The sequence below is a fragment of the Passer montanus genome, unplaced genomic scaffold (genome assembly GCF_014805655.1).
Source record: "Passer montanus isolate IOZ18808 unplaced genomic scaffold, ASM1480565v1 scaffold11, whole genome shotgun sequence".
Lineage (NCBI taxonomy): Eukaryota > Metazoa > Chordata > Aves > Passeriformes > Passeridae > Passer > Passer montanus.
Genome location: NW_024357613.1, coordinates 18,133,254 through 18,149,196, shown reverse-complemented (window position 1 = coordinate 18,149,196; position 15,943 = coordinate 18,133,254). Strand labels below are relative to the sequence as shown.

General features: G+C 39.0%; 1 protein-coding gene across 2 annotated transcripts in view; it reads left to right on the top strand.

Annotated features, from left to right (window-relative positions):
- The window catches only part of FAM135A (family with sequence similarity 135 member A), a 79,131-nt gene that overhangs the window by 12,766 nt on the left and 50,422 nt on the right, over positions 1 to 15,943 (top strand). For both annotated transcript variants that reach the window (XM_039727049.1, XM_039727041.1), the window contains exons 2-3: positions 2,192 to 2,271; positions 5,902 to 6,022. In XM_039727049.1, the coding sequence (XP_039582983.1) occupies positions 5,946 to 6,022 (77 nt within the window). In that variant the 5' untranslated portion in view covers positions 2,192 to 2,271; positions 5,902 to 5,945. The remainder of the gene's footprint in view (positions 1 to 2,191; positions 2,272 to 5,901; positions 6,023 to 15,943) is intronic.

The window sequence follows — 15,943 nt, the reverse complement described above, 5'->3', positions numbered from 1 at the left end:
ATTCTAGATATTTCCACGTAAGGGTTTTGTTTGTTTGTTTGCTTGTTTTACAACATCCAAAATTCAACTACCGTTTCTTTTCTACACCCTCACCTTTTTAATTATGGAGAAGCAGGGTTTATTTCTAAGCTCTACTCTCAGCCAGAACACTGTGATATTGAGTGCTGCACAGCTCTGAAAGGATTTCAAAGGACAGGGGAGTTATGCTTGCAGTAGTCCAGGCTCTCTCTGCAGGGAATGCAGAGAGAAAGGTGAAATGATCAAAATAACAGACTGGTTCTTTGCAGCACCATGCTGAACTAATACATGCAGTGAATTATGCTTTTTCAGCCTCACAGTAATTAAAATAAAAGGATATTAGCTTGGAAGAGTTTTAGCTGTATGGATAGATGGGACATATTTCTAATCGCATGCAGAAAAATTTGGCACATCTTCTGTATAGTCTTGCCAAAGTCTATGAGAACCTAGAGAAATTTAAATGAAAAACAATGTCTGGGTTTCCAGTCAGATTGTGCTGGTATGCACACTCAGAAAGTCAGCATTAGAAATTGCCTGGTTGGTCAGGTCAAGAACTTTGTTTTCACCACATTAAGTTTCAGCTGAAGGCAGTGTCCAAGAAACAGCTAAAATTGGAATTGAAGGCAGTTCTCAGGTGGGGGGGACAAACCTGTGAGTCATCAGCACAGAGATAGATGGTGGCTGAGTTTGTGTTGGCAGGTGCTGGATCTCTGAGCATGCAGGAGAAGAGGACTGGTGAAAAAGCTCAGGGATGCTGGTGTATAAGGCTCCTACAGCAACTTTGAAGAAAAATAATACTTGAATGTTAAATGAACAGCTAGAAACAGACTGGAGCAAAATGAATGCTTTGTTCTATTTTCATTTGTAGGTTCTTTAGTTTTACTTTTGATTTCCACTGAATATAAAATACTAAATGTAAGGCTAGAAAAATTCAGTTCTTCAGAATTTTGCATTTTTTTTCTCTCTCTCTCTTTCAAAAAGAAAAAAAAGAACTCCATCCTCTTTAAAAGAGAACTGGTGTGACACAGGTTGTAATGCATTGTTAAACAAATGTAATAAATGTTGGTGCCATATTTTTGTTTAATTATGGCTTCAATATTTTACTGGGTTATTACTGAAAATTTGTGGTATTAAAGATGCAATAACAACATGGCATGCACAAGTGAAATCTGTTTAAAAAAATCCAGATTTTTTTAATGTTCTGCTTTCTCTGTTTTCTTCCCTCTGAAGCTAATGCAAAACCAGTTTAGTTTCACAGTTTGCCTGCACAAGCTGTGATAGATTTTGTCTTTGTATTTCTCTGAAATATACATACAGAAAGATGCAAAGTTCCTTTAAGAGGGTAGAACTACGTGTTCTCTTTTCTGTGTCTTTGAAATCTAAAGGTCATCAGATAAAAAAGAGATTTTGCCATTTTTATTGTATTTTTTAAGTACTCTAATGGTTTCAGAGTGCAGGAGAGATGAACTGCTTCTTAATAAACAGTTTTAATGTAGTGCTTTATCAGGAGCTCCAGGGAGAGTTTCGGAATATTAGGTGTTGTTGACCTACCTGCAATGTTTGCTCTAAGAAACTGGGTTTGTGGTCTTCTCCTTGTCCCCTGAATTTTGGCTCCTGTGGAGAAGGGACATAAGATTTACCAGGAGAATCTCATCAGACTTGTTCTTACATGTTGTCTCCTCCCTGGTGGCTATGTAAGGCTTCGTGGGGGCTTGAGCTGTATTTGGTGACTCAGGCCAGAATATCCTCCTACCTCTTTGGGGCTGTGTTGCTCCTGGGGAGCTGAGTCTCTCTGAAGACTGGGGAGGCTGTGGGGTGGCTGGGGGTGTACCAGAGTCCTCTGGGAGCTTAGAATTCCTTGGTAAAGACAGGGATAGTTTGGCTGGACATAGCAAAGTCAGCTTTGCCAGAGTATTGGCATAATGAGAAGTTGTATTTTTTACTTATTTTGTAAAAACACATATCGGACTGCTACACTTTAGGAGACCTGAAAACTGCAGTGCAGGACCCAAGGATCAGATTGAGAATGGTGGTAGGCAGTTCATGTGTGAGTGTTGGAGATCAGATTGTAGTTGATGATAAAGATTGTTATTAGAATGCAGGAAAGGAGAACAGTACTGAAACATTCTAGAGATGTTGCTTTTAGTAAAATGTTTGTTTGTTTGTTTTTCAGTTCGAGCAGCATGTTTTTGACAGCAGAGAACTGGAAGACTGGTTGATTGCCATACTAAAATGGAGTATTTACCAGTGCAGGTAAGACAGTCTTTGAAGAGCTTTTTGCAATTTTGTTTCTCCGTGTTGTTTTGCAGTTCCTAGTGCAAGTAGCTAGATTAATGGCAGTGTTACGCAATCATTTTTCTGAAAACAAACCTGGTTTAGGAGGTTTCTGTATTTTTGGTTCACTCTCAGGTGCTCTGATGCAGCTGCTGTAAACTAGCACTAAAATGATTGATTTAGAAAAAAAAAAAAACAGAAACAAGAAACAAAAGAAACATCTTTTTTTCCTTCAGACGAACATTAAAAATATGTGATTCTGTGATCTACTTGGTATTGTGGCCTCAGGAAAGATTAGTTTGGATAACTAAAGGAAGTGGTGAGGTGATGTGGGGACAGCATGGACCAGCCAGGATATATAGGAGATTTTCCAACTTACGAAAATAAGAAAACCCTCAGAAGTATGAACGAAAGGAAAGGTTTGGCCCTCAGTGTAGGATCAAGTTGGAAATGTTAAGTCTTAGTGCTCTGAATACTTCTGATTGTAGAAATACTGTTTGGATTATAAAAGTTAAGTAGCTGCCAAAAGTTTAGAGCCCCCCATTCTAATTTGTGTATTAAGTTATTGTCATTTATTATCAGACCTTCTGATATGGGTTTCTATGCTGCATTAAACTCCATTTCTCATGTAGAGAGCTCCTACTGAAAGATTCTTTTGTTTCTTAATGCAGTTTAATATCTTGGTTTCTAAATGCTAATGATGTGCTTTAAAATACAACAGTAAACTCATTAAATATTAAATTGAGTTGTGGGCTTTAGTTGTAGATGAAGTTTGTGGAGTGCAGCTGTAAATTTGACAGGAATCTATACAACAAATACCTCTATATGAGTTCAGATTTTTTGTTGGCTTTTGTATAATTAGTGTACAAGCTTCAAACATTGTCCAAGTTGAGTTTCTCCTTTAAAATATTTATTTACTGCATAATACTTTCTATTACATAGTTCACAGGACTGTAACTGTTCTGTACTGTTTTCCTTTGCACTGGTATGAAAGACTTTGGCAGAAGAGTAGTGATGTGGTTTATGTCAGTCCAGGGCAGTGAATGTTCCCCTTCTTCCAGTTTAAGGTGCACGTGGAACAAGCTGATGCTCAACAAAGCAAAAGCTATTCTCAGTGGTTAGCTGGGTGCCTGTGGTACACAGCACTGCTTGCTGGATGTGCTGTTCTGTGAACTGTGCCACAGTATTTCTTACTGGTTTCGCAGTTGGTACTGGAGCAAGGCATAGACACTGTTTTTTCCAAATGCTGTTTGTAGTTGAGCAAGAGCTGTTACTGGATTAAAATGCATGGTCTTCTGTCTTGCAGGCCTGTGGTTAGTGGACCCTGTGCTTGGTCTGCAGGGAAAAATTGCCTGCCAGGCAATTTTTAGTGAACTGACTGGGAGTGCTAAGTAAGCTCAATAGAGAAAGAAGGGAGGGAGTGGCCCCAGCTGGAGCCATATTATACACAGGAGGAATACCACAAGCTCACTGGACAGACCTTTTGGCAGTCTTGCAAGATGTGGCTCTCTTAAGTTTTGGGGGTTTTTTTGTTGAATTAAATCATTCATAAAATGGACCTTTGAGCTTACCTAATTAGATTGCTTCTGGGTTGTTCTGAGTTTTCCTGCTGGGGACTTGAGGGACCCTGATCATGGCCCAACAGCAACCACAGGAGCAGTCTTCCCTTCCCTTAATGGAGGCAAGCTGTTCAGGGAGTCAGCACCATTCATTGTGCTGGGACACCAGGCCTTGTCACATCTTCCTCTCATGAGAATGTAGTTTCATCAAAATGCAAGTTGGGTGAGACTGCCCTGTGGCATCCTTAAAAAGATAAAGATCCTTTTGCTTTCCCTTGAGTGCTTTAAAGTGGCTTCCTTCTGAGGTACTGGACAGTTTCATCCATAGCGCACAAAGTTTGTTGCTCAGCAGCCAAGGGTCACAGTGGGTCTAGGATCTCTGGATCTCTGCTCTGTGGCAGGTCAGGTTTCATTTGCAGAATATACACTTGCATTTTGGTAGGTGATGCCAATCTGATAATGCAGTATTGCAGCCCCAGAGAATTACAGTGCAGAACATTTTGTATCTAGCTTTAAAGACTACAGAGGACATCCCTATATAGTACTATAGACAAAGCAGTGGAAGAGGGAATTGCTGCAAAGCCCTGTAGGATGTCACTGCCAGTCCTAACACTACAAAACTGTAGCAAAACTTGTGGCATCATTCAATTAGTCTCTTGAAGTCCTTTGATTGAAATTCAAATGATGACAAGTTTTTTTTAGACAAGCTGGGTTAAATAGTATCATCTAGATGCTGTAATTTTGATCTTGTGGTAAGGGCCCTTGATCCAAGTTCTTCATGTTGTCCTAATGCAGCAAAATTCCTCTTCCCCCATCCCCTGTTACATCAATAATGTACTGTTCCCTTGTTTTTATGAAGTGCATTCAGAGTCCCTGTGTTGGCTGTTAAACCAAGGTCAGAATTAATGTCCTGTTTAGGGTTTAAAATCTACACCTGTGTTACAGTGCTTGAAGTCTTTCAGCTCCTCTAGTGTGAGTACAGAAAGGGAAGTCTTTATCCTGAGTCATATGCTAAGACAATTTAGTTGGTAGGCTAGAGGTTGTGCCCCTAAAGGTAACACTGCTTTCAGCTGACTAATACCTGCTGTGGTCATGACTTTTTTTGCCACCTACTCTGTTTCAGTCTCAGTAGTGTCTGCTACTTCACAAACGCCCATGTTCAAAATTTTAGAAACAAAACCCCCATAACCCATTCAAGCTCCAAACAATGTCCACTGCTTCTACATCAGAGCCAGAAAATCTGACTAATATGCATGAAGTACAACCTGCTCAAATTTTTTTTGTTTGCCTAGTCCTCAAACCAGACAGTGCTTGCAGAAATTGGGAAGTTTGGGGACAAGTGTTTGTAGAAGGTGTAGTGTGTTTCATCAATCTAGTGTTGAAGGAAAACCAGCAGAACTTAGTAAAATCTGTAGGATTTTAATGTAGGTATCAGCAGGCAGTTGTAAAGTGGCAGGAACTTGCTATTCTGTGGCTGTGAAGATGACAGTGAAAAATATCACTTTACTACCAAAAAAAAAAAAAAAGACTAAAAATAGGCATGTTGCCTTCCTTAACTTCTGCCTTCCCCTGGAATCTCTCAGTCTAAAGCCTTACATGACCTGGTCAGACACTTTCTCTTTACTGTTTGGCTACACTATAATTCAGCTGTTGCTGTCCTCATGCCAGAGTTGAGGCTCTGCTGCCTGCATGGACATTCTGCACCAACAAGGGCTGGAAGCAGCCCATGCTCTTTTTCTCCTTGTCTGAGAGTGTTCTTCCCTCTCCAGCCAAGAACTCGAGCAGAGCTGCAGTAGGTACCAGTAAGTGCCAGGATTGTATTATGCTGACGATGTGTTGTGGTGCTTCTCTGATAACACTTGATTCCTTCACAAGAAAGATAGAAGTTACTGTGAGCTGGATTTGGTACATCCTGTATTCTTGTTTACCTCAGGGCCTGCATATTTCAGGAAGCTCTGCAAAACTGTGTGTAAGCATTGTCCTTTTTAGGACCAGATGAGCATTATCCTCAGCTTGAGTTTTAAATAGTTTGTTTTGTCTTTGTTTTCAGTAACTAAGGTGCTGACAAGTTTTGACTTCTTCATCCTCATAAACATGAGTGAAGTTCAGGCTATGGTAGAATTCTCCGTGGAGCTCCACAAATTCTTCAATGTGGATTTGTTTCAAAGAGGGTAGGTAACAAGTTCTTTCAAACTTTACTCTGTTGGATGGCTGTTGTTGGAAAGACCTTAATGGGTACTCTGCCATGCAGTGTTGCTTCATGTTACTGACTATTTTTATAGGGATTTGAATTTTTTTTATTCTGTGTTGGAAAGTCATTCTCTTTCTAGGATTTAAAATTAAATACTAAAATACTTTTTCTTAAAGCCTAATTTGTAATGCAATATTTTTGTCTCATTGGAGATGAGGGAAAACCTGTAGATATGGAGAGTACATTGTATTCTTACCCAGGCCTTTACCCTTGCATGTCTTAATTTCTGTAATCCCTTTTGTTTGAAATAGGTGTTTCTCTTCAATATTTAAAAAATGGTTTTGCCCCAATTAACCTACTCATTTATCAGTTTGGCAGTGGAGAATTTCACCAGCCTCTCTCCTCTTGCTGTGCCTCCAGTTACGCAGGATTCCATGCTGCCTCTTTAGACTCTCCTGACCTCCTCCTATTCCACCTTATCTCTGTAGAAGTCTTTTCCATATTCCTTTCATTTGATGTTACATGATTGTCCTAGATTACTTTCTAAGGTCCTTGTTTCCCATGGCTATGCAGGAAATAATCCTTTGTAGCTTATTTTGGAGCTACTAAAGATTATTGGTCCTTTAGTGTTGTGGTACATTAGCCGTCTGTCAATCCTCAAGTAGACTACAGTAAAAATGCATGTTGGAGTTTAGGCTGTGTTAGTGTTTGCAGAGTCAGAACAAGGTGTATCAGTGTTGATTTCTGACAGCTGCTTTTTCCAAAACATTGTAGAGTAACTTTCCTCAGAAACAGTGATAAGGAAATATGTGCGTGTTTTTAGCCTTGTCTTAGTTCAAGACTGGGGTGGATGTGGGGGTGTGGGTGTGCATGTGGGTATTGTTTTCAGTACAGTTAACGTTTTTTTTTGACAGGACTGATGACCCATTATGTTTGCTACTATATGTGGTCAAAGTATATACAACAAACTGACCCTTTTTTAGGGAAAATTGTAATTTCACACTTCAGTGGAAGAGAAGGATTAAGGAAGGCTTAAGAGGTCTGTGAAAACACTGAGAATATTCTAATTGCTTTAACAAAAAAGCACAGTCTTTTGAACAGTAGCCTTTTTTAATATTTGAAATCAGTGGGCAAGGAGAGGGTAGAACATGGCAGTACATTTACTCTAATGGAGAACCTGAAGAGAAGAAAGTGTTGGTTGTCTTAACCTTACAGTTCAAATGGTTCCTCAGAAATGTAGTTGAGAAGCAAAGCACAGCAATATAATTACCAGTGCTTTACCTGATGTATTTCTTTTTACCTTACTCTTGCAGTAAGCTAAAAAGCAATAAATTCACAGGGCAAGTTCAGAGAGGTGGAATGCTGGCATAATGAGAAAAGTGATGTGAGGATGTAACTTCTCTGGTTTTGAGCTGAACCTTAAACTCTGGGCACATTCCTGTAGAAGTTTATGTCAGGAAGAAGAGAGAACTTGCAGAGTAATTTGACAGACTGAGAAATGTGCCTATTGCAATTATTTCAATTTGGGCAGGCTCCAGTATTTTTCTAGGAAACTGTCTTTGTGTTTATTTGAGACCATATGTAATACTTCTGTTGTTGCAGGAGCTCTTGGATAATGGATTGAATGAGCAGAAAAGGAAATCTTTGGTTTCATTGTCAGCCTCCTATTTTTTATTGTTTAGTGTGGTTTGTCTCGCCAAAATCAAGTACAGAATTGATTGTATTTTGTGCGTGCAAGCCTTCCCAGCATGGCATGCTTGTCTCATGGAGTTAGGAACATCATGACCTTCTGAACTGTGTAGAATAAAATGTCAGTTTTTGCAAGTAATCACATCAAGTTCCTTATTAGAACTTGGTAGATTTTACTCCAAAGTATTTGTTTGCAGAGTCAGTCTAGATTCTCACTCATTTGATTACTGGAGATGTCATCATTCCCAGCCTAAATTTTTCTGATCAGTTTTAGTTGTTTTTCTTTACAGCTTTGTCTTGTGAATCACTCTATCAGTCTGAAAGTTCACCCTTATGTATTTTAGATGTCAGTCTTTGGTACCTTTTATTAAATATGAACTAACATGAGTTTGGTCATTGGAATTTGTGGCATATTCCCCACCCTTCCTTCCTTTTTTGTAGAGTCCACATACCCTAATACCCAGTCAAACCCATTTTACTCTCTTCCTGCTTTTATAACTATTTGAAGAAATCTGCCAACTCTTGCATCCCAAGTGTCTCGTATTTTCTCGGATTTGTATCTGTAGTGGCACTACAGTTGCCAGAAGCACTTATGGCTGTGTTTACACTAACAATTAAATTGGGTATTTAAGGAATGAATTACTGAAAGCAGTGCTGATGTCCATACATCTGTGTGGTTCCATGGTTACTTCAGACTAGATTTTAACCTCATCTTCTGATGAGGACCAGATGTTTTGTATCATGAATGTAATCTTAAGTTGTTTGTATCAGTAGTTGGTTCAGACTGTTTTGTGCCTGCAGGGGCTGAAGTGCATTTTGTGACAGGTAGAGATCAGAGTAGTTTGGCTTCCTTAGGAGATATCCAGATTCTGTGACTGGAAAGCTCTCAGTGAACTGAACCAGCGTGCAGCAAGCTGGGGTCATTGGGGAAAGTGCCTCAAAACCACTCTTTTTAGTCTAACCTGGTCTAAATAGTGCAGACTCAGCCAAAATTTCTCGTAGTATTTTACACGAGATCATATTTATATGAAGGGTTATAACTATATTATCCTCCTAAGTGACCCTCTAAAGCACACTATTTTCTTTACTTTAAGATAACTTACTATTCCAAGAAATAACAGCTATTTTGTTATGTTTTCTTATAACTATGACATTTGCTTTAAACCCAGCTTCTGGCTCCATTGGTTTATTTTTATCTGTTATTACATTCAAATAAGGCTTCACACAATTTGTTTTGAGCTAGTGAGATGGGATGATAGGAATTTTTTTCCAAACAGTGCAATCACTGTTGATATGTGATTATTGTGTGACAAAATGAATTAAAGAATTCTATTTGTTTGGGACCTGTGAGAATGATAGTCTGAGATAGTGAAGTTTCAGTCTGTTTTGTCATCTTAGCTCATAAAAGTTCACACCAGTAAGGTGTGGGCTCTATAATACTGATCTTCTATAAAGACAAAGGAAATATAACATAGCTTGACTGCAGAAGTGGAGTATGAATTGAGTGGACAATTGGTTGGATGATTAGGCTCAGAGAGTTGTGATCCGTGGTGCTAAGTCCAGCTTAAGGCTGGTGATCAGTGGCACCTCCCGTGGGCTGACACTGGGTCAGTAGTCTCAGCAGTCTTTGCATAGAATCATAGAATGACTTGGGTTGGAAGGGGCATTAAACATCATCCAGTACCAGCCCTCCTGCCGTGGGGGAGGCACCTTCCATTAGAACAGGTTAGAGCCCCATCCAACCTGGCCTTGAACACTTCCAGGGATGGGATGATCACAGCTTCTCTGGGCAGCCTGTTGCAGTGCCTCACCACCCTCTAACTAAAAGAATTTCCTTCTAATACCTCATCTATCCCTGCCCTCCTTCAGCTTAAAGCTGTTCAATTTCGAAGACTTCGCTGTAAGAACAGGTTGCTTACCCCCTCATTTACATATGTTTTGTATGTGTCAGCATACATAGATATCCTGAACTGAGATAGAAATGTGTTCAGAATGTCTGATTCCAAGCAGCTGGTTACTGAAAGTCCCTCAGTACTTTGTAGTGCTGAGCTGAAGTTCCCGTGTTCCACATGGGATGATGGATCCTGATGTCTAACTTGGGACAGTTACCTTTTCTGTGGGTAAGAGTTTCCTGGTAACCCCCACCGGTGAGAAGATGAGGGTTTCATTTCCTTGGATCTGTGTATTGCTTTTTTACCTGTAAATGGCAAATCTCTTGAGCTAAAGAGACTCAGCTAGTAGTTTGTAGTTTAGCATAGTGCACACATTGCTGCAAGATCTGCTTTGAAAACAGCTTTCATATACATTTGCCCCATCTCTGTGCCTTTTTATAATCCTAGTGTTAAGTTCTTACTTTCTCACTAATCTTTTGTTACTTTGTCAGTAGTATGCATGCACACACAACTGGCCAAAGCTGGGTTTAGAATACTTCTAATAGTTATGTCTCTATGTGTTTTGTCTTTTTTTTTTTTTGGTACCATTTTAATTTGTAAGGTACAATACCTGCAGTTTCATTGTGGGTTTCAGAAAAAGAACTTCCTAATGTTTTTTTTTTGGCAGCGTAAATTTGTTGTTACATAAACTATGCGGAGAGGAAGTAAAATAAAGTAGTAACAGTAGCTCTTTATTGCATATTTACTACTCAATGTGTCTTAGTTTTCTTTTATTTGACTTTGTTTTGGGTTAAAAGATTCTTATAAAACCACATGAACTTACATTAGTAATGTAAGTCTACCACACTTCTTTGAAATCTTTTTGCTTTTAACTGTTGTGTAACAAATGGAAGAATAATACTAAATACCTTGCTCAGGAGAGACTTTGGCATATTCTAATCGAAAAGGTATTTTTGGAGATGTATCATATCTGAAAGGTTATTGATAAGGTTGCAGCGTAAGTTGATTGTGAACTTAAATCCTATTAAAAGTCAAAGGAATTTAAACTTCAGAAATTACTGAAAATTTAGCCTTATGATATTCTTTTGTTCCATAGATAATGTTTTTCATGTGTAGATACTCACTGATGTGTCTGAGCAGCACTGACATTTTATGCTTCCATGCATGTGGTTGTGTAATGTAGCTTAAAAGAAAATAACACTGAATCAGAGTATGAAATTTAATAAATTTTTTTATGATTACTCAGTAATGTAACGAGAAATAATGCAATATATAAAAAGTTGCATTGTTTTCTGGATCCAGTGGGTTGCCTACGTTAATTTTAAAAATTTTAACAGGAAATCAAAATTCAAAATGTGCACTTCCAGCAGGAACACATTTCTTCCTCCTGTTTATATCAGAAATGAAAAAAATTTCTCCTTAAATGAAAAACTGTCCTTGCTAATGGTTTTTGTTGCTAGCATATGATCAAATAACAAACTCTTGATGGACAAGGAACATTCAGGTTCACCTGTTTGGTTTTCTTTATAATTAATACAGCTCAGACGTACTTTTACTTTCAAACTACGTTCCTGTATGACATATTTTTCTGGAAATAAGTGTTGTGAATTGCCTTCTGACAGGATAGCTTCTCTTTTGAAGTATTGTACTGTGATCTTTACTTAATGTAATGCATTTTTACAAAGAGAGAAGAAAGCTGTCAAATTTGTCTACCAGTTGTAAGATGAGCTCTGTTCTTCAGTTTATGGTTTTAGAGTAATACAAATAGCAATTATACAGGTTTAAGACATGGAAGACTAGGGTGTAAACTCAAGGGAATAATCTGTCTAGGAAAGATTATGCAAATATTTTTGGTCTTGGGTTTTTTGTTGTTGTTTTGTTAGGTTTTTTTTAAGTGGATCAGTTTCTGATTCTGGTTTGACAGTGGATGCCCACACAGAGGTCCTGCTTGCTTTGAGGCAGGAAAGGGTAAGACTGGGAATAAGCAGTGGGGAAGTCTTATTTTACATTGCCAGTGCTACAGAAGTTGAAACTTAGTATCATCAATTGTCCTATTAGCCTGTGTGATGCAGTGAGACACCAATGACATGGTCTGGTCCCAATGAGCAGCTACAATTTAAAAGACAGAATCTTGTCTTCTAAAATATGATGTCTTATATTTGTTGAAAATAGGGGTTAGAAAAGTAAGTGGAAAACTGAGCACTGTTTCCTTTGAGTTAGCTGAGAAATTAAGGTTTTTTGAAGCACACTGAGTGGAACTGAAGACATGGGTAGGTTGTTTGGCTTGTCTTCCTCAGTTACCTGAAGTGCCGTGCCTGTATTAGGAGACTTCCAGCCACACAGTGAATCTTGTCTGGGGGTCACCTAGAGCCACTGTAAACTGGACTCCTTCTCGCTCTTCTCCATGGCAATTCCTAGAAGACTATGGAAGCTTAAGGAACTAAATGAGATCCAGATGCTGCAGGTTTTAGCTACATATTCTGACCCATAAAGATGATTGTATAGATGCTTGTTTCTTCAGTCATTATACATAAAGGTATAGTTAAGAGTTGGTAGTTGTAGGTGTCCTGAGGGTATATTTTTTCCCTGCATCCCCCCATATTCCAGAAATATCACTTCGATGTTTTGTGATGTTCATAGGTACTCATTGCGTCTTCTAGACTTCTCAGATATGGGGTACAAATTTCAAATCACCTGAATTTTATTCAGATTTTATCTCTTGCATTAAAGTAGTACTTTTGGACATTTTAAAAATAACAACTTTTGCAATTGAAATTATGATTTTGCAATGGAAAACATTTTCTTAATTCAGAATTAAAGTTGTCTAATGGCATCCCATCTCCTCCAGTCATTCAATTTGGCAAAATTCCATTTTCTAAGAACAAAAAGATGATGAGCTCAGATGCCTAGTTATGCCATCTTACTGCCTTTCTGGACCAGACAGTGCCAGTGGTAGGCACAGCTCTTTATGTGACAGTGGTATGGTATAATTTGCTGTCCTTTGAGACTGCTTTTGGAGGGTCTTTGTAATTCCTTCTTTCTTTATGCAATTGAAGAAATAGGGGTCTTGTGTATGTAACACGAGGTATCATTTCAATTTGCAAAGTAACAATTGTACCTCAGCATGCTTTGCCATGAAGTCTATCAGGAGAAACACAATCAGTGAGTTTAGTTTAGTGAGGGAGTAAATGGTAATGTAAGACAGGAATGAGTATAAAATGATTTTATTTGGAGAAGACCCATTCTTTTATTCTGTAGAACTTATAGCGCTTGGCTGTGTATAATATGAAGGTAGAATGGGCATAGGTGTTAGTTGAAGGCATCAAAATAATGATTTATTGAGTATGCACCTTCTTTTTTTAAATTGAGTTTTACTGAGTTCAGTATTATAGAGTGGCATGTGACAGCAGTAACAGTTTTAACTTTGCATTGAATACTAAAATTTAGTTACTAAAATTCAACTTTTGAGATTCTTTCAAGTGTTAGCACTCTTATGTGCAGAAGCTTGTAGCTTGTGCATAGTCTTACAGTTCAGACCTGACACTGTGAGATGGTAGCAAAACCCAGAAGAATCTGTCATTCATAGGTGTTTTGCCTTATTTATGTATGCTTGGTTAATACACATAATAATCACAGCAGAAATATGATTCTTTAAGTTAGTTTACCATCCGTAGCTATCTGAGGGAAGAGAGAGAGAGAAAGATGCTTATACTGTGTTTCAAAGTCTTGACTGCCTCACAATGCAGCAGAAGTTTCTGGTATGGTGTCTTTTTTTGCCTCCTTTGCTGCTTGTACTAGTTAATAATACCTTGATGTATACCAGTATCTGTAATCAAAAGCAGCACTTTACTGGATCATCACAAACTGCAGAGAGATTATTGCTTTGTTGAAATAGGGAACCAGGCTCAGTCCCACCACTGAATGCAGACTCAGACTCACTGCCTCCACTTCAGTCAAGTGCTTGCTTCAAAATCTCTTCCTCTTTTTACTCCTTATGCCTCCTGCCAATTACAATACTCCACATAAAGTAAATCATCAGATTTTTGAATACCTTTTTAACCTTATTTCACCCCACTTGTTCACCCTTTCCCAGATTCTGACTCACACTGGCTGTGGAGGAAGAAGCTTAAAATACCTCCAAATACTTAGAGGCCCTCTAGACTGGAGCATTGTGTTCATGCTTATACATACATAACTTCCTTTGTTGATTTGCAAAGTTTTAAAATTGCTTTAAAAATTTGTCTCATATTTTCTCCAAAAATATTATGAATACCTCAGATTAAGTGATCAAGACCTGCTGCTAATAATTTTCTATATTTGTGCTAATAATTTTCTATATTTGTGTATTTTTACTGAAAGAAGTAGCATCAAAGTTATTGGAGGTGATCAGGCTGGGGAGAAAAAAAATAGGTGTATTTTTCACATGTGCATGTTTCTTTGATGTGGATGGTTGTGCCTGAGCAGCAGGAATTTTTTTGGTGCGGGGAGAGGCTAAGAGAGTATACACAGAATGGCCCACTGTTGGTGCCATGAGCCCAAATTTGGTGTGAAATAGCATTCTTATCTATGCATTTATAGTTGGCCTGAGCATGTAGTTGCCAAAAGGTCTTCTCTCTGTGCAAGCTCTTCTCCTGTTTTGTTTGCTCCTGCAGTCGGGTCAGTCAGATGGGCTTGCTTTTGACAGCAGTGTAGTCAGAGAGTGGGTTAAGCTGGCAGGAGCACTGGGTTAGTGGTATAGATCTTACAGGTATGGAGATTCATTGGATAGCAGCTGCCTGACTAGGGTGATCCTGCTTCTGGTGCTTCCTGTGTGTCTGCAGTCATGCTCTGTTAACTTATGGTTGGTCAGCTCAAAGTGGTAAACTAGCAGAAAAAAAAACTGGCAAAACCAGAATCATTCTAGGTTATATTTTCTCTCTGGTCCTCATCAGCATCAGATATTCTGTCAGTGGTGGTGCAGAAGGAGTATAGGGTACACAGGAGGAATGGGATGCCTACTTCTGTCACCAACTAGCTTTTGAGATGGTTTAACTGTAATCCTGGACTACGACCTGAGAGAAATGTCCATAAAAGTTCCAGCCTCTGTGTTAGGAAGACGTCTCTGGCACAGGAGAGGCCATTATGTCAGTATGATCTGCTCAGTGACAGCAGCCCAGAGATCAGTATGTTTTGAAACAAAACCTCTGTTTGAACTTTTGCATTCATCTCAGCTGGCATCCCTGCCCCTAGGATACAGAGTTATGACAGATGTCAGGTATGTCAATTCTAATTTCCCTAAGCCCTCGTGTGGAGATCAGAGCTCTCCTGGCAATGCCAGTTTGCAGTTTCCGCCTCCCTTGCTGCTGGCAGCTTCGTGCCACTGCAGTGCCCTGCCCCATGGGTTGTGCTGGCTGAGCTGCTGGATCTGACCAGTTTCCAGAACTGCTCTGCAAGTGGTGCATTGGTGTAATTGAGAAAGGTGTCAAATGTCTTGCAGGGGAAAGAGCTGAGTGCCTGGAAGGACAGCACAGAGAAAAAGGGATAAATAGAATTCCTTAAACTTCATTTCTTGCAGAAGTCCTTATGTTGTAAAAGTACAGTCTAATTTTCAAGACATTCGTGACATTTCCTTACTATAAGAAAGGATAGGGTTTCCCAGATGCCAGCTTGCTTGACTAGCACAGAGAAAGAATCAGATTATTGCAGAAGTCAGAGAGATCCAGCTCTGCTACTTGGCAGAGAAAGGGCTCCTAATCACATCCAGAATGCCAAGTCCCTTTCTGTAGGTCAACTCTGAAAGGGGGAAGGAGGGGATGATAGAAAGGCATCCAGAGCAGCTGAAACCCTTAGCTTCCAACTCTGCAAGGAGAACTTGGACTCTTCTTCAGTGGATTTTGCAGATCTCAGCTTACAAGGAGCAGTGGTGGGAGGTCAGCCTCATAAGGGGAACAAAATGAGTTAGATAAACACATGCATAGCAAGTTTGAGGCTCCTCAGTGTATGTAGAAAGTTAACCATATGATCACCTTGATGACCATCTCTACACTTCAGTCATATTACTATGGTTAGTGCTTCTTCTATGGAGTTTTTCTCTTTTCCTGATCACATTCTTCTCAGTTTTCATCTCATAGTACTTTTGCATGCCTTCCTTTCAGCAATTTGTTTCCTCTCTTTCCTGAATACATTCTTACATAAAATTGATTTCAAAATTATTTTGGATACCATTTGAGGTTTTTCTGCAGTGCTTGTTGAAGTTTTCTCAAAATAGAAGCCTTTGAAAAATGTACTTTAGAAAAACAGGTGTTTTTTTGCTTGCTTATATAATTTTTTTTAACTTGTTG